This window comes from Bos indicus, chromosome 17, assembly GCF_029378745.1.
Source record: "Bos indicus isolate NIAB-ARS_2022 breed Sahiwal x Tharparkar chromosome 17, NIAB-ARS_B.indTharparkar_mat_pri_1.0, whole genome shotgun sequence".
NCBI classification, from domain to species: Eukaryota; Metazoa; Chordata; class Mammalia; order Artiodactyla; family Bovidae; genus Bos; species Bos indicus.
The window spans coordinates 11,349,240-11,368,406 of NC_091776.1; the positions used below are offsets into that span (position 1 = coordinate 11,349,240).

At 38.7% G+C, this 19,167-nt stretch overlaps 1 protein-coding gene across 4 annotated transcripts in view; it reads left to right on the plus strand.

The window, feature by feature from the left end:
• The window catches only part of TTC29 (tetratricopeptide repeat domain 29), a 273,994-nt gene that overhangs the window by 72,051 nt on the left and 182,776 nt on the right, over window positions 1–19,167 (plus strand). For all 4 annotated transcript variants that reach the window (XM_070769026.1, XM_070769025.1, XM_070769024.1 and 1 more), the window contains 2 exons: window positions 9,450–9,662; window positions 17,068–17,153. In XM_070769026.1, the coding sequence (XP_070625127.1) occupies window positions 9,450–9,662; window positions 17,068–17,153 (299 nt within the window). The remainder of the gene's footprint in view (window positions 1–9,449; window positions 9,663–17,067; window positions 17,154–19,167) is intronic.

Sequence of the window (19,167 nt, forward strand, 5' to 3'; positions counted from 1 at the left end):
CAGGCAGAAATACTGGAGTGGGCTGCTATTTCCTTCTCCAGGGACTTTTTTCTTCCCAACCCAGGAATTGAACCCAGGTCTCCCACATTACAGGCAGATTCTTTACCGACTGACCACCACCTTACATTTCCTCTAGACATCCCAGAGAAACTACTCAAAAGTTACGGGCACATTGTCTTCCCAGTTTATTAGGGATGCTATTGAGTTTCAGAAACAAAATCTTTGTTTTCTGGCATTCCATCTTGCAGTGGTGTGCAGTGGGTGAGAACACAGAACAGATCTCCCCTGATAAGAGATAAATCCTTAAAAGTGATAGTTTCCATTGGGAAGTATGACAGACCCTTAATATTTCAGCATGGATCATGCCGTTATAATTATCATAATTGAATGTTAAAACCAGAGATAATATAAATTGTTCATGCAGTTAAACTGAAATGGAAAGCAGTGTCTTTTGTTTTAATAAAAAGGCAATAATAACATTTTTCTCTTTTTGCTGCTATTCAATATTGCTTCTAGCAGAGTTTATGCCTACATCATACAGAATAGTACCAACTGCCAAAGATGTCCAGTAGCTTCAGATTAAAATGTAATATAAGATACATAAAGCTTTATTGTTCCTTTAGGTTGTTGTTTTAGGCCAAAGTGGAATATTTCCTTAAATTCTTCAGCAAATGTGCACCATTTACAACTAAATATGCTTATGACTTATACCAAGGCTGTTGAAGAAATAGGCCTTATGGGCCTGTCAAATTATTCTCATGCAATTGTTCCTGTAGCATTATTTTTACTGGCAAATGTACAAGTTGATAGAAAAGGAAATAATTAGCTACTTTCAGAATTGCTGATGCATGGAGCTAAAGCAGGCCAGCCTGAGCATCTCAGAGATTGTGACATTTGAATTACCTGAACAATACCAGAGCCATCTTTGGACATAATTAACACCTTGCCTAATTAATGTCAAGTCTAGACAGAGTCACATCCTATTTATGAAATATTATTTTATTTCAAACTTGCTTTCACCTTTATTATATTGCAAACTTTAGATTCGTGTGCTGTTTTCTTAAGTGGAGCAACTTCTTTTTTTTTTTTCCTTTTTTTCTTTTCCCTCCCCCTTCGAGTAATCAATGCACTGCTGAATGAGTTCATTTTAATGCACTCAATCATGCCTCTAATGTTCGTAGCTTACGGGCGCAAGCATCAGTAATGCAGGAATGTTATATGGCTTTAGTTTGGGCCATTTCATAAAATATTCATGGAATCAAAAATGTGCATCAAAATAGCGGCTGGGAGAATTACATTTATGTTCCTGCTTTTATGGCAGCTTCACATTTAAACCCATTTGTGTTAATATCTAGTCAATCTTCCTACTTTAAAAAAAAAACTAAAATGGGAGAGACCATATACATTCTCCTTTGCTTAATATTTGTTCTAGACATCTGCTGTCATACAACAAATATCTATAAACTTTCAGAGATGTTGTGCGAGGAAAGAGGGGTAAGCAGCAATTTGGGTAACACCCAAATGTATAAAACCTTGTTTTCTCTACATAGTGTTTGTCTTAACATCCTACCAAACATTTTGCAGTTTACAACACTGTCCAGGTTTTTGTTTGTATTTTTAAATAAATGGGGGGATTTCTTGTTTATGTGGGCTTTGGGTAAAGGGAACTCCTTTGTAGTAGTTTTAAGAGTACACTTTCTTTTAGATGAAAAACTATAAACAACATCTGTAGATGTTGTATAATTGTTTAAAAAACAAACCAGAAAAACCAAGAAACACTTGGCACTGAGCCCACTTCTGTGCATCCTGGATTCTTCTCGTTTGCAGTTGTTCACAGTGTGTCTCCCACTGGGATATGTTTTCTGATAGTATCTCATGTTCTTGAGATAAATTGATTATTGATGGAAGGCCATCTCCAGTCACTCCTGCAAAACATCTTGGCTCCATTTTCTGCCCTCATCAACTTGAAATATGAGTGGATGCTCTGGATTTTTGTTCTGGTGTAGAACCAGGCACTCCTAGTGATGAGACACGGCATGTCTTCCTTATCACAGTTAACTCCTGTGATCTTTGTTACTCATAGTGATGAGTAATTCCTGGTGCAAGAAGATAAAGCTCATGTCCCCTCAAGATGCCTTTACCATCTCTGAATGTGCCTGAATCCTCCTCTCTTTGGTTTTCAGTAAACTTTTACTTTTGTGATACCTTGTTCTAATTGTTTTTCTTCTCTCTGCCCTCTTTCTCAATGAAAAGTAATGTTAATGCCTGAAAATTCCAGAGAAGGATGCCTGTCTAGACACTTGTCCTTCAGCAAGATTGATGGTGGGAACTGGGAATCTTGCTGGCTCATCTGGTAACAAAGGGCAGATACACTGAACATGCCGAAGAAGCTGTAAAGGGCTGCCATGAGCCAAACTTGAAAACCTGACTCAGGATCTCCATTTATATTTACATTTAGCTTTGTCAAAATAATCACTGGATTGAAGACTTTTTATACTATTTATCTCAGGTATATAAGAACAGGGTGCATTATGTCCTAATAAATATCTAATTGATATTAATATGAGTCTTTACTCATAAAGTAAGAAAATCTTTAAAGTCCTGTTCACTGTTGGATGGAGAAGGAAATGGCAACCCACTCCAGTACTCTTGCCTGGAGAATCTAATGGACGGAGGAGCCTGGTGGGCTACAGTCCATGGGGTCGCAAAGAGTCGGACACGACTGAGTGACTTCACTTTCTTTCTTTTCTTTCACTGTTGGAAATATAAATTGGATGGAAATGATCACATTGTTAGTCATGCTTAAAGGAAAATATTTTCCTATTTAAATTCATATGCTCCCTTCATAGACATTTTAATATTTTTAAATCAAATATTATACCATATCATAATATGTACTTTCACATTCTGACCAGTCTTTAGAAATTACAGCCAGGTCATTTGTATGCTTATGATTATTTGGATCAAATCCTTGCTGGCTGACTTACTCTCCTATTTGCCACTGGATAACTTTAGAAATGATTCCCTACATTCAAGAAGGGCTGGAAAACTCTTCTTCCTCTATGTAGGCACCTCGGTTTAAAACAGTGCTGATCACTACTATATATAAAATAGATAACTAATAACTAATAAGTACCTACTATTAGTTATAGCACAGGGAATTCAATGCTCAAAATAACCTATATGGAAAGAGAATCTAAGAAAGAATGGATATATGTATATGAATAACTGATTTCCTGTGCCTTACACCTGAAACATTATAAATGAACTATGCTCCAATAAAAATTTAAAAATAAATAAACAGGGCTGATCAGAAACCCCTGGGCCCTCCCTCCTTTGTGGTAGAGTGGTTGAGGAAGCAGACATAAAGCCATGAGTAGCTGGATGTGATCACAGGTTGGGACTATGTATGTGGCATCCTAGGTACCCTCACCCCATGGGTGTCATCTCACAGTTTAGGTTAAAGTAGAGAATTTAGATGTGGACTACAGAGTTGGTTGTACATTAGACTCCCTCAGGGAGAGCATTGAGAAGCACATCAATATGTAGTATCTGTTTGTTCATGTTGGAAGTTCCTGTGACTACCTGAATAGGGGCACAGAGTTATAGGCCTGGAAGACGCTAGAAATCATGTAACTCCAGCATTGTTTTAACTTGAGAGATTTATGTCCAGACAATCTGACTTACTCAATCTAAGTTTTCTGACTTGTTCTGATATGGGAGAACCAAGCCTTAGGGGTGGTTTGGCGATCCTGGATTTAAATCTTAAACATCATCTTTTAGCAATTTGAGTCATTTAATGTTTGTGAGCCTTAGTGTCCTCTTTGGTGTAAAAAGAGGACACCTTTTGAAAGGTTTGAAAGGTTAACTAGGATAATGTATGAGGGGAAAAAACCTTTTTGAACTAGCAGCCATCGCTCTTTGAGAAACAATAGTTGTCTGTACCTTTTACTGAGTATCTTGGCCTAGGTTGCTTTCTAATAGCATAACTCAAGCACATAAGAGCTTAACTTTGGCTGGTAATTATCAGCTAGGCAGTACACTGATACTAGTCCCCACTGCTTAATCAAAAATCAAACTCAACTGAAAAGTCTATTTCTCAATCATCCCAAGGCCCCCTTCCATCCTAATCAACTGAAACCAATGTCCCAAGAACCTCTCTTATTTCATTTCTGCATAGACAGCCTGTGCAGGAAATCTGATGACATCAGTAGCCGGGAGAGAAGTCTGGCTTGTTTGGAATACCGAGACACAGTCCCCACCTTTCTCCCTGCCTTCCCCATCTTCATCCCCCTCCCCATTTCCTGGACATCTCCTTTCCCCACTTTCCCCCTCCCTTCCCCTTACTTCCACTTTCTGCCTGATGTGGATCAAATCTTGGACCCAGTTATCACTTCTCACATACTGTCTGCATCATTATGCATCATTTGCATCTCATTATAATCACTTGGGTTACCGAGAGCTTCCTCTCCTGGCTCTCCTGGAATTCTTAGTGAATCTGTTATTGTATAACACACCTTTGGACCCTCTTTCCATATGGTTACTGTGTGTGACCACAGATGCTGTCAGGCCCTTCTTAGTCTCCTTATAGTCCCCAGTTTTTTTGGAACTCTCTCATTTACTCACAGTTCCCTGTATCCATCCATCCCTATTTACATGACCAAAGAGAAATATGTATCCATACTTTATGAATAAATGGATGCTGGATGAAAAAAAAGTACTCTCATATACAATCTTTCCAGGGATACTTTACAGGCAGAAATATAGTTAACAGAGGAAACATAACACACATATATGTCAATGCTCCATTCGAGTTTTAAAAAAGAAATGAGAGTCATGGGTATTTGGAGAAAGGTGTTTCTACTGAGTGGTGCTGCAGGAGAGAGGTGAAAAACTGTGCCCGCTTTTGTGGGAGGAAAGAGAAAATTTGTCAGTTAGATGTAAAGACAGAATAGGAAACTTCAACCCTGAGTATTTGTATCAAAATGAAAAAGAACTGGGCATTATTTTAAAATAGCTCCTATTACATATTTCTTTTAACACACTGAACATATTTTGATGCTAGAAACAGTAGCAGATGCCAGTAATCAGAAAGAAAAACAGAAAACAAACCATTCATCACCCAGATAACACTGATACTGCTTTGTAAATGTTTTCTGATAATTTTCAGTATTTTCACTTATCATAAGCACCTGTCCATGTAATCAAATATTCTTCTGTGATATCATATTTATGGCTTTGTAGTCTTTCATCATGTGAAAATTTCATAATACAAGTTTATAAATAGCTCAGCATCACAAGCCACCCCTCCCATGTTTCTTTGCTGATACACCCTCCTTCTGCAAGGGGCTCAGACTAGTCATGGATTTACTGAATTTTTGTACAGATCATTTCCTGATTGTATATCTCTGTTGTGTTTCTTTGAAAATACTACTTCTTTATATGTGCATTTTAATATTTATTTTAATAACAAATTCAATGCAAAAATCAGTTCAGTTCAGTCGCTCAGTCCTATCCGACTCTTTGCGACCCCATGGACTGCATCACGCCAGGCTTTCTTGTCCATCACCAACTCCTGGAGTTCACTCAAACTCATGTCCATTGAGTCAGTGATGCCATCCAACCATGTCATCCTCTGTCGTCCCCTTCTTCCACCTTCAATTTTCCCCAGCTTCAGGGTCTTTTCTAGTGAGTCAGTAGGAAGAAATTATACACAATAGTCATATCAGGGGCGTGTTCAACCTGTACTGTGCAATGTATCTTTTTTTCTGTTGTTTATTTTTATAGCTTTATTGAGATGTAATTGACATATTATATAGGTTTAATGTGTACAATGTGTTGATTTGATATAGTTACATGTTGCAAAATGATTCTGACTGTAGGGTTAGTTAACACCTGTATCGTGCATCTTATTTAAGGAAATTGAGCCTAATATGTCGGGAGTTGGTGATGGACAGGGAGGCCTGGCGTGCTGCGATTCATGGGGTCGCAAAGAGTCGGACACAACTGAGCGACTGAACTGAACTGATATCCTCATCAGTTCAGGGTCCTTTCACACACACAACTGAGAGACTGAACTGAACTGAACTGAACTGATATCCTACATCAGTTCAAGGTCCTTTAATCAGTCATGATAATATTTTCATCAGGACTTAACTACATATTTTGTTGAAAGAATATGTTGTACTTAAAAATAAATAGTGGTTATGTTTAATTTGGCCTGTGGATTTTTAAAAAATATTATCACTATGCCAGCTGGTAACAGTAGCTATGTTTATTGAGCATCTACTCTGTATCAGATATCGAACACATATTCATTCATTTCTCACAATAACACCTTGAATAGTTACACTATAATCTTGTTTGCAGAAGCCTTAAATTTGGGCACAAAGAGCCTGAGGCTAAACAGCAGAAGGGCTTCCCAGGTGGTGCTAATGGTAAAGAACCTACCTGCCAGTGCAGGTAGATGTGAGAGGTGCAAGTTTGATCCTTGGGTTGGGAAGATACCCTGGAAGAGAGCATGGCAATCCAGTCCAGTAGTCTTGCTTGGAGAATCACATGGACAGAGGAGCCTGGTGAGCCATGATCCAGTGGGTCACATGGAGTTGAACGTGACTGAAGTGACTTAAGTGACGAGGAACTAAAAAGCCTCTTGATGAAAGTAAAAGTGGAGAGTGAAAAAGTTGGCTTAAAGCTCAACATTCAGAAAACTAAGATCATGGCATCTGGTCCCATCACTTCATGGGAAATAGATGGGGAAACAGTGGAAACAGTGTCAGACTTTATTTTTTGGGGCTCCAAAATCACTGCAGATGGTGACTGCAGCCATGAAATTAAAAGACGCTTACTCCTTGGAAGGAAGGTTATGACCCACCTAGATAGCATATTCAAAAGCAGAGACATTACTTTGCCAACAAAGGTTTGTCTAGTCAAGGCTATGGTTTTTCCTGTGGTCATGTATGGATGTGACAGTTGGACTGTGAAGAAGGGTGAGCGCCGAAGAATTGATGCTTTTGAACTGTGGTGTTGGAGAAGACTCTTGAGAGTCCCTTGGACTGCGAGGAGATCCAGCCAGTCCATTCTGAAGGAGATCAGCCCTGGGATTTCTTTGGAAGGAATGATGCTAAAGCTGAAACTCCAGTACTTTGGCCACCTCATGTGAAGAGTTGACTCATTGGAAAAGACTCTGATGCTGGGAGGGATTGGGGGCAGGAGGAGAAGGGGACGACAGAGGATGAGATGGCTGGATGGCATCACTGACTCGATGGATGTGATTCTGGGTGAACTTCGGGAGTTGGTGATGGACAGGGAGGCCTGGCGTGCTGCGATTCATGGAGTCGCAAAGAGTCGGACATGACTGAGTGACTGAACTGAACTGGACTGAACTGAAGTGACTTAGCACGCATGCATGCAAACAGCAGAAATGGTAACAGTGGTATAGGAACTCAGACTGTCCACTTGGAGCCTACAGTTACTCTTAAATAGTGATATTGGAATGCCTAGATGTAAGTGCTTTTTCAGTTAATTCCGGTTAAGTAATTCCAATACTATAGCAGAGGTATCTATATTACAGGATTTTGTGCGCATTTCTATAAGTCAGTTCACAAGTAAAATACAGTCTATAGTGGGGAACTACAAACTACCCTTCCAGAAATGTGCTTGCTCATATTTTAAGGAATCAAATGACTGTAAGTTAGAATTTTGACTTTGAGAAGATATATTTTCAACTATATTATAAAATATAATACAGAAGGGCAGTTGTTATTTTATTATTTAAAATTAAGCAGAATATACAAAGTCTCCTTGAAAAGTTCAGACTTTCAAAAGTAGTTTAAAGCTCCATAATATTTACATTTGAAACCTGTAGCAAATGCACCATCTCTCAAGGTACCTCAGTTATTAAGAATGAAAAATTGCTGCTCTACTGGGATAACAGGACAGCAGAGAGGTTTAGAACATGGGCTCTGAAATCAGACTGTCCAGATCTGCTAAGCCACCGGCCATGCAATCTTGGGCAAAGTCGTCTTTTAAAATTGATTATTTATTTATTTATTTTTAGCTGTGCGGGGTCTTTGTTGCTGCACAGGATTTTCACTAGTTGCAGCAAACAGGGGCTACCCTCTAGATGAGGTGCTCGGGTTCTCATTGCGGTGGGTTCTCTGGTGGAGCACACAGCTGTAGGGTGCTCACGCTTCAGTAGTTGTGGCTCAGCGGTTGTGATTCCCAGGCTCTAGAGCACAGACTCGATAGTTGTGGCCCACACACTCAGTTGCTGCATGGCATGTGAGGTGTTCCCGGGTCAGGGATCAAACTTGTGTCTCCTGCATTGACAAGTGAATTCTTTACCACTGAGCCACCAGGGAAGCCCATGGGCAAAATTCTTAACCTCACTCTTTTCTTCTGTAAAATGTAATCATAACAAATCTATATTCCATAGGACTGTTCTGATGATTAAATGAGAAATGCATGTATAGTACATAGCAGCCATCCCTTGCATGCATCATGTTGAGTAAATAAATGTTAGCTAATATGATTCTTGTTAATAATTATTACTTAACATTCACAACATCTCTAAACATATTCAATTCTCGTTAATTTCTACTAGCCCAAGTATATCCCTTTAACAAGTGTCTGTCCAAAATCAGTACTGACTGTTCACAATAGCTAGGAAGGACATGGAAGCAACCTAGAGGTCCATCTGCAGATGAATGAATAAGAAAGCTGTGGTACACATACATAATGGAATATTACTCAGCTATTAAAAAGAACTCATTTGAATCAGTTCTAATGAGATGGATGAAACTGGAGCCTATTATTCAGAGTGAAGTAAGTCAGAAAGAAAAGCACCAATGCAGTATATTAACGCATATATATGGAATTTAGAAAGGTGGTAACGATGACCATATATGCAAGACAGCAAAAGAGACACAGATACAAAGAACAGACTTTTGGACTCTGTGGGAGAAGGTGAGGGTGGGATGATTTGAGAGAGTAGCACTGAAACATGTGTATGACCATGTGTGAAATAGATCACCAGTCCAAGTTCAATGCTTGAAACAGGGTACTCAAAGCCGGTGCACTGGGACAACCCTGAGGGATGGGATGGGGAGGGAGGTGGGAGGAGGGTTCAGGATAGGGGCACGTGTACACCAATGGCTGACTCATGTCAATGTATGGCAAAAGCCACCACAATATTGTAATTAGCCTCCAATTAAAGAAATTAATTTTTAAAAAATTAATTAAAAAAAAATCTGCTGAATCTCAGATCCATATTGAGATAGCTCCTTTGAATCAGCTGAAGTCCTCTTCAGCCTTAGAAAGACTTGAATGCATCCCATGGTTCCCCCTCCTTCACCCCCCTTGAATAGTAAAGCACAAGAAGTATTCAAAATATTTGAAGCTATGTTCTGGTCTGTGGTTGGTATTTATGAATGGCTTTTATTCCTCAGGTCAGCTTCTGGAAGCTGCGGAGCATTATGAAGCCTTCCATCAATTGACGCAAGGGCGGATATGGAAGGATGAGACAGGCCGTGTTCTCAACTTGTTGGCCTGCGAGAGTCTCCTGAGGACCTACAGATTACTCTCAGACAAAATGCTGGAAAATAAAGAATACAAACAGGCCATCAGAATTCTAATAAAAGCTTGTGAAATAGCCAAAGAAGGTGGGTGGAAAAGAGCACTCTCACACTGCTGCCTTTAATGGGCAGACGCTGCTTCTCCCAAGAGGGAGGTAAAAACCGTCAAGTGTTTGGGTGATTATTTCCTATGAAATGCAGAGACAAATGCCATCAATATACTTTCAAGTTTCACTGTAAAACAGAGGGGCCTTAGTGCTGACAACAAGAAATCCATTAGTTTCTTGAAAGCTTTATCTCCAAAATTGCAACCCTTTGGGAGTAATGTGATAAACCAATAAACCCATAATGAGAAGGTAAGGTCATTTGCAAAAGTTAAGGGTGTGTGTGTGTGCACGTGGATGCGTGTGTGCACACACATGTGCACACTTAAAGTCATATATTTCTTAAAATCTGAGAGACCTTTCACTGTAAATTCCATTTTGTCAGGTAATAGGAAATATATGATGGATATTAAGTTAGGAATAACAGGAAGATGAGGTTTAATATATTTTAGACCCTGGCCTGTCAAAGAGTGTGGCCTTTGGACTGACAGCATCAGCATCGTCTGGCAGCTTGTAAGAAACGCAGCTTCTCCGACCCCACTCCAGACCAACTGCATCGGGATCTGCAGGTTTGCAAGATCCCCAGGTGATTCATATGTACACTCACAATAGTGAAAATGCTTTTGTGAGAGCTGATCACATGCTTGATAGTCTATATCATTTGCATATGAATAAAATACAAAGAAAAATTTGGAACATACACTCATAAGCTTTTACTTTGTGAGATGCAAAGTAAAATAAATTATTTCAGGGTAATTTATTAATAGAGTAGCCCTTTCATGAAGGAGGAAAAGATGGAAGTTATACCCTTGAACCAAAGTTCATTAGCTTGTGTTTATATTTAATCAGTTGGTTTACTGAATAACAAATGGCTTATTTGGAGTAAACAGGACTGATTTTCTGGGTTTGATTTTAATTTTTTAAAGAGTGAAAGTAAAAATCTTAGCTTATTCTCTCTGTTACTTTTTAAAAATAGTATTAGTTGAAATAAATATAACGTTGAAAGACGTATCCCATTGAATGAACTGCTTTTGAATGAATGGTGATCGAGTACCTACCCCAAAGGTGTAACACTGACATAAATAGTTAGCTCTTAGATCAATTTCAGCAGCTAACTTTAGTCATGCGAAAAGTTATGTGAAATTTTAATGTAAGTTAATGTTATCAGTTAGGAAAAGGTATTTCACTTTAGGTTCACATTTGCTAAATCGTAAGGTAATTCACAAAGAAAGCAAAGTTCTTAGGGTCTCTTCCAACAGTCAGAGCCTGCCAAGCAGTCTTCTCTCTGAAAGCATCTCTCACTTTCCAAAGGACAGATAAAGAGAATAGGAGAAAACCAACTTCTTATGCTGTAATAATTTTGAGTATCTTTTGAAACCAATAAATATGTGTGGCCATAGTTTGCATATAAGAAAGAACACAGGTTAAAAGATGGCACAGTATTTCACAGAGCTCTGACAGCTGCTGAAATGCTCTGGAACAAATCACCCCTTCTTGTTGCCTTCTGCTTTGGTCAGGGAGCCTGAAGCAGCAGGCTGATGATTGCATGCCTTGCCTCCCACATTGGATTACATAGTATTTGAAGAGGACTGATATCCATAGAGCACCAGCTCCTTTGTTAGGGCGCCTTCGTATAATGCACAAGTATAGCATCAGCCATACAGTGGTCTCATGACTCTAGTATTCTATTATTTTCATATTTCGGTCATCGTTGGTCTTTAATAAATGCACAGAGTTGTACAAACATCAACACTGACCCCATACTCACTAGAAGTCATGCCCCACACCCTTGTTCCCCTGTCCCCTAGTAACCATTCATCTTCTTTCTGTCTCTGTGCACTGACCTCTTCTGGATAGCTCACACAAATGGAATTATGCTATGTATGTTCCTTTGTGCCTAGCTTCTTTCACTTCGCATCATGTTTTCAAAGTTTATTTATCTTGTAATGTGTATCACTACTTCATTCATATTTATGGCCAAATAATGCACTATTGTATGATTATTACCACATTTTCTTTATCCACTCATCAGTTGATGGACATTTATGTTGTTCCCGCCTTTTGTCTGTTATGAATAATGCTGCTCTGAACATTTGTGTACATGTTTTCACTTCCTCTGGGTATATACCTAGTTGTGGAATTGCTGGGGCATATGGCAACCCACTCCAGTGTTCTTGCCTGGAGAATCCCAGGGACGGGGGAGCCTGGTGGGCTGCCGTCTGTGGGGTCGCACAGAGTCGGACACGACAAAAGTGACTTAGCAGCAGCAGCAGCAGCGTAACTATATGTTTAACTTGTTGTTGTTGTTCTTGTTCAGTCGCTCAGTCATGTCTGACTCTTTGTGACCCCCTGGACTGTAGCACACCAGGCTTCCCTGTCTTTCACCATCTCCCAGAGCTTGCTCAAACTCAGTGTCCGTTGAGTCAGTGATGCCATCCAACCATCTCATCTTCTGTTGTCCCCTTCTCCTCCTTCCTTCAATCTTTCCCAGGATCAGGGCCTTTTCTAATGGGTCAGTTCTTCGCATCAGTTGGCCAAAGTATTGGAGCTTCAGCTTCAGCATCGATCCTTCCAATGAATGTTCAGGATTAACTTATTGAGGAACTGGCAAAGAGTTTTCCCAAGTCACTGAATTGTTTTACATTCCTGTCAACAAAATATAAAGGGTTTCACTTTAGCCATCTCCTCACCAGCACCTGTTGCTCGTCTTTTTATTATAGTCATCTTTAGTGGGTATAAAATGATACCTCACTGAATTTATTTTGCATATCCCTGTTGGTTAATGATGTTGAACATCTCTTCGTGTGCTTACTGTCCATTTGTATATCTTCTTTGCAGAAATGTGTATTCAGTTTCTTTGCCCATTTTTAATTGGGTTATTTTTCTTTTTATTATTGAGTTATAAGAATCCTCTAATATTCTAGGGCAAGTCCTTCATCAGATTTGTGATTTGAAAACACTGGGTTTTCTTTTCCCTTTCTGATGGGATACACTGAGGGCCAAGTTTTTAATTTGATAAAGTGCAAAGTAATGTATTCCTTCTTCTGTTGTTTGTGCTTTTGATATCATAACTATGAAGGTTTTCACTAATCCAAAGTCATGAAGATTTACTTCTATGTTTTATTCTAAGAGTTTTATAGTTCTAAGTCCTATATTTAGGGTGTGTGTGTGTGTGTGTGTGTGTGTGTGTGTCAAGAGGGTCCACCTTCATGTTTTGCATGTGGGTATCCAGTTGCCCCAGTACTGAAGTGAAGTGAAGTCGCTTAGTCGTGTCCGACTCTTTGTGACCCCATGGACTGTAGCCCACCAGGCTCCTCAGTCCATGGGATTTTCCAGGCAAGAGTACTGGAGTGGGTTGCCTTTTCCTTCTCCAGGGGTCTTCCTGACCCAGGGATCGAACCCAGGTCTCCTGCATTGTAGGCAGACACTTTACCGTCTGAGCAGTACTAGTTGTTGAAAATGCTCTTCTTTCTCAGTCTTGTCTTGGGAATGTTGATAAGTTTAATTGACCATAAATGTGAGGGCTGGTGTCAGAGGCCATCTTTGTCTTCTTCCTGATCTTAGGACAAAAGCTGTCAGTTTTTCACCATTAAGTTTAATGTTAGCTGTGGGGATTTTTGTAGATACTTTTTTTTAACACGTTGAGGAAGTTCCCTTCTATTCAGAATTTGTTGAGGGTTTTTTAAATCATAGAAAAGGGTTGGATTTTGTGAAATGTCTTTTTATGCATCTATTGAGATGAAAATGTAGTTTGTCCTTTATATTAAAAATAGTATATTACATGGACTGATTTGCACATGTTGAATCAACCCTAAATTCCTGGGATAAATCCAGCTCGATCCTGGTGTTTAATCCTTTTCCTTTAACTCCTGGATTGGCTTTGCTAGTAATTATTGGGAATTGTCTATATTTATGATGGATGTTGGCTTGTAGTCTTCTTTTCTTGTGGTGTATTTTTGGTGTCAAAATAATAGTGGCTTCATAGAATGATTTGGGAAGTGTTCTCATTTAGTTTTTGGAGGAGTCTGTGAAGAATTGGTGTTGATTGTATTTTTAATATTTGGTAGACTTCATCATTGAAGCTATCTGGGCTTCTTTTGTGGAAAGTACTTGATTTCTAATTTAAGTTCTTTACTTATTGTGAATCTATTCATATTTTCCATCTCTTCTTGAGTCACTTTCAGTAGTTTGCATCTTTCTATTTTTCCATTTTATCAACTGTATCTAATTTGTTGGTATACCATTGTCCATAACATTCCTTTATTATATTTTTTTAATCTCTGTAAGAACTGTGGTGATTTCCCTCATTCATTCCTGGTTTTCATAATTTGAGGATTTTCTTTTTTTCCTTGTTAAGTCTAGTTAAAGGTCTGTCAATTTTGTAGACTTTTTCAATGAACCAACTTTTGGTTTTGTTGATAACCTCTTTTTTTTCTATTCTCTATTTCACTTATTTCCTCTGTATATTATTTCCTTCTGTTTGCTTTAAGTTAAATTAGTTATTCTTTTTCTACTTTTATGAAGTGAAATGATGCTTCCTTTTTTAAAAAACAGGCATTTATAGCTGTACATGTCCCTCTATGCTCGCTTTAGCTGAATCCCACGAGTTTGGGGGTTTTGTATTTTCATTTTCATTCATCTCAAAGTATTTTCTAGTTTGCCTTTTCATTTCTTCTTTGATCCAATGATTATTTAGAAGCATGTTTAATTTCCACATAGTTCTGAGTTTCTCAAATTTTTCTGTTATCTTTAATTTCATTTTCTTGTGGATACCATCTCCTCAGTGATATCTACTACCCTTACAACTGTATTTAATATGTTTGTACCCCTACTTAGCATTCTCAAATCCCCTTAACCTTCTTAATTTTTTCCCCAAAATACTTATCAGTCTGAAACTTACCATATAATTTATTATGCTTATTTTCAATTTTCTGTCTTTTCCTTTTATTTCTCTAAAATATAAACTCCCCAAGGACAGGGGATCTGTCTGGTTAATGTACTGATGGATTGCAAGTGCTGAGAGTTGTGCCCGGTATTTGGTTTTCAGTCACTAAGTTGTGTCTGACTCTTTGCGACCCTGTGGACTGCAGCACGCCAGGCTTCCCTGTCTTTCACTATCTCCTAGAGTTTGCTCAAACTCATGTCCATTGAGTCCATGATGCCATCCAACCACCTCATTCCCTGTTGCCCCCTTCTACCTTGTATAGGATGGTCCTAACAAATAAGCACTGAATAAATGAATGAGTGAATATGTGTTAGCCAAATAACAAAAGGAAGGTTTAGGGCACATTTTAATAAAACATTTGAGTTACTCCCAAGAACATTGTCTCTGTCCATTATTCTACCTGGGATGACTTCCTCTTTGGATTCTCTAGTAAACATACTAGTGTAAGAATGAGCAGTTTAGTTTTGAAAATAAAAACGTATTAATTTCTTTAAGATAAATGACTATTGACTTGGATAGCATGGCTAATATAAATTTAACCCACTCAGGTAAACAACACAATATAAATAATATTTGACACTTTTTTTTGTATGTCACTGTTGAGTGTGTCACTCAACTGTAATACATTTTCCTTCATTATTTTATTACTTTCAGTTTATCTTAACTTTGTCTCAGTTAGTAAACAGGAAGTTCTTATACTTAAACCCTACTATTATTTGGTGTGATCTATTTCAATTAGCTATTTCAAAATCTTTCTGTCTACAGGAATAGATTTTTTTTTCTACTTTTGTGGGTTGCTTTTTACATAAAGTTTAATGCAAATAATGATCCTGTATGCAAACATGCAGTTGTCACTGCTTTACACCATTTAACACAGCAAGTACACGTCTCAAGTAATCAACCTTTAATTATCGGAGAGGCAACTTCCCACCATAGTCTCTTCCTTCTACCCCTTCTTTTCCTTCCCTAGTCCCACCTTTCTCCCCAGCAGTCGTAAGCCTATAGCAGAGAAAAAGTGAGGACCCAGCTGAATTATGAGTTCAGATTTCCCAGACTGAATCACTAGCATCATCAGCTCTGCTGAAGTGAGATCTTGAGGGTATAATTCTCTGCAACTGATGAAATTGTCAGAGAAGAAAAAATATACTGTCAGTGGCATTTGCTGTCCTGTTTCCTTGCAGTCTTCCAGTTGAGCCACTGCTTCACAAGAGGTAATTCAGTGAGTGCTGAGCAGAGAATTGCTAGCTCCTGTGGAAATCCATCATGGTGGGAATGCAGAGTGCAGAAACCTAAGGATCTTTACTTTCCAAAGATAAAAAATGAGGGTAGATCTGTCAGCATTTGCATCACCCAGGAGTCAGATAACATTAAAAGGCAAAGACTTCCAAAAGTAAAAGAGAATAGTATTATTTTTTAAAATAAGAACCTCCTGTGGTTCTTGCAAGTATATTAGATTTACATGTTAAATTTTGTACATTAAATGTTAGTAAATTATTTATTTATTAGTGTGATGTATGTCTTATTGAAGCACATGTTATATGTTTATATATTTTGAGAAGAAAAATTTGATAATGCCTGGAATAAAGCACATCTTACAAAATTTAGGCTAAATTCCTTGTGAAAAGATGGTGAAAAGCATTTACCAGTCACTAGCAAGGGAAAATGTGTTTGGGTTTCAAAATATGCATGGAACTTTATACCAAGAAACCAAGCTCTGGCATTCTTACCCAAGTTTTAAGCAGTAACTTTCCAGCTAAACCTAGTCAAGGCAATAATTCCTTAATTTGCTAATTATCTGCCCTACTGGAGACTTAGCTGAATGCCAGTCTGTGTGTGTATGTGTATTTATGCACCAAGTAAGGCTGATGCTCTTTATCAATTATTTCATGTATGTAGTCACAGCTATAGGGAATGGCTGTAGGTTTTACATGGTGGTGCATGCATACTAAGTCATGTCTGACTCTTGGCGACCCTATGGACTGCCAGAAACCTGTGTCGATGGGATTCTCCAAGCAAAAATACTGGGGTGGGTTGCATGCCCTCCTCCAGGGGATCTTCCCGACCCACGGATCAAACCCGTGCCTCTTATGTCTCCTGCACTGGTAGGCAGGTTCTTTACCTCTAACCCCAAGTGGGAAGCCCTTACATGGGTGACCGGTATAGAAATCATATAGGGCTGTCAAAATGCTAAGACCGGATTTTGTACACAGAGGAAACTCATCATAATTATATTGCTAACACACCTTCCTCTGACATCTGTGACCCAGGTAAATTATATTAATGTCAGCCTTTTTGATCAGTACACAGCTAGGCTTCAGGGGTTGTTGATATAAATCTGTATACTTTGTTATAATAACTTTCCACTGTCTTGAAAAGCAGAGACTCTGTGGTAATAAGCCAGTTTCTTCAATACCATAATATTTTTTCTACATTTTTGTTTTAGGAAATGACAAAAAGATGGAAGGAGAGGCTTCCTATTACTTGGGCTTAGCGCACTTGGCTGCTGGAGAGTATGAAACAGCATTAGCAGTAAGTTCAAGGAGACTTTTCATCACTGCCACTTTTTATTTTATTATATTTGTTTTATTGTATGTTGTTATAAGGCCAACAGGAATGAGATGGGCCTGATGTAAGTGTACCTGTTTATAGAGACTAAAGCAGAATAGCTATTCTAGAAGCATTAAAAATTGGTTTTACTGATGAAGTTAAATATATCAAATAATGGGGCCCCCCACTCCCATAGCACCAAGGACAAGAGGAAGTGGATTTAAATTACAGCAAAACGTATACAGTAAAAAAATTACAGTAAACTTGTGGTTTGGGACATTTTTCTTCAAAAAGATGGTGGTTAACAAGGAACAGATTGAATTCCATTGTTGTGGACTTTTCGTAGGTGGGAGTTAGGGGAGAGGGCACCAAGTGGGGAAGGCATCGCTAGTCCCAATCTGAGAATCAGCCTGTTTCATGATAAAAATCACTTTTTGTCTATTTTATGATCAAGCTTGGGGTGTTTGACACACAAAAAAAATGTCAAAAGCTATCTTTTCTATAACAGAAATAATTTTTCTCCCATTCTTCTCTTACCTCTAATACATTTCAAGTGTGCCTTCATATTTAATTTTGTTTACATCTCAGGTAATAGCCCTATTTGACATGGAGTATTGGCTTTATTTTCAACTTTAAGGAGCTCTTACTGGCTCTTTTAGATATTCATGCTATGTAGCATTCCTGTAATTGAGCTAGATATATTCTTTATCATCCTTAAAATTGGGTCATCATAGGAAACTTGGGTTTTCCTAGTTGACTCTTCTGCTTAATATTTTTTCGTTAATGACATGCATTCAGCAAGGCTGTTGTGTTCCAGATACTTTCAGGAGCACAGAAGCCGACAAGATGCACATTTCCCTTTAGGAGCTAATTTAATGAGGGTGACCAACTTGTTAACAACTATAATTCAAAGAAGGATGGACAGGGGTTTTCTGAATTCAGAGATAAGTATGTATTTAGTTCCAATACTGAAAATCAAGAGGGTTGCACAGAAGAACTTTTGAGGGGTAGGATATCTACAGGCAGAAAGTATGAACGTCATGGATAATGGAATATTAGACACACGCTCATTCACACACACTCAACATGAACGTTTGAGAAGGTTTGAGAAGCACTGAATCGTTATGTGCAAGGTAGGATACAGTAGGAGATCAAGTTGGAAAATTAAGTGAAAACTGGCTTAAAGATATTCCCCCCTGCCTCATCACATGGCAAGTGCATGGCAAAATAAATTCAAACAATTCCATAGAGTTTACAGTGAAGAGAAATCTTCCTTCTGCCCCTATACTCAGTCTCACAGTTTTCTCAAAGGCAATTATAGTTACAAGTTCCTGGTTTATCCTGCCAAAAATTTTCATGTGTGTGCCTGGCATATAAGTACACATATATGTGTATCCATTTTGTTGTTTACAAAACAGTAAGTTTTTATACACACTGTTCTGCCTCCTGAATTAACTTCCTCCATACTAATGCATATCTAGACAGGTCTCATTTTAAAAAGGACTCATGGTGAGCGACTTCACTTTCACTTTTCACTTTCATGCATTGGAGAAGGAAATGGCAACCCACTCCAGCGTTCTTGTCTGGAGAATCCCAGGGATGGGGGAGCCTGGTGGGCTGCCGTCTATGGGGTCGCACAGAGTCGGACACGACTGAAGTGACTTAGCATAGCATAGCATGGTGCCCCATGATATAGCTATACTATAAGGGATTTAACCATCTCCTGTTGGTGGGCATTTAGGTTATCTCCAAGCAGGTTTTTTTTTTTCCTTTAAAAAAAGTTAATTTATTTATTTTACTTACTTTACAGTATTGTAGTGCTTTTTGCCATACATCGACATGAATCAGTCATGGGTGCACATGTGTCCTCCCGTTCTGAACCCGTCTCCCACCTCCCTCTCCACCCCATCCCTCTAGGGTGGCCCAGAGCACCTACCGGCTTTGAGTGCCCTTCTTCATGCATCAGACTTGCACTGGTCATCTGTTTTACACATGG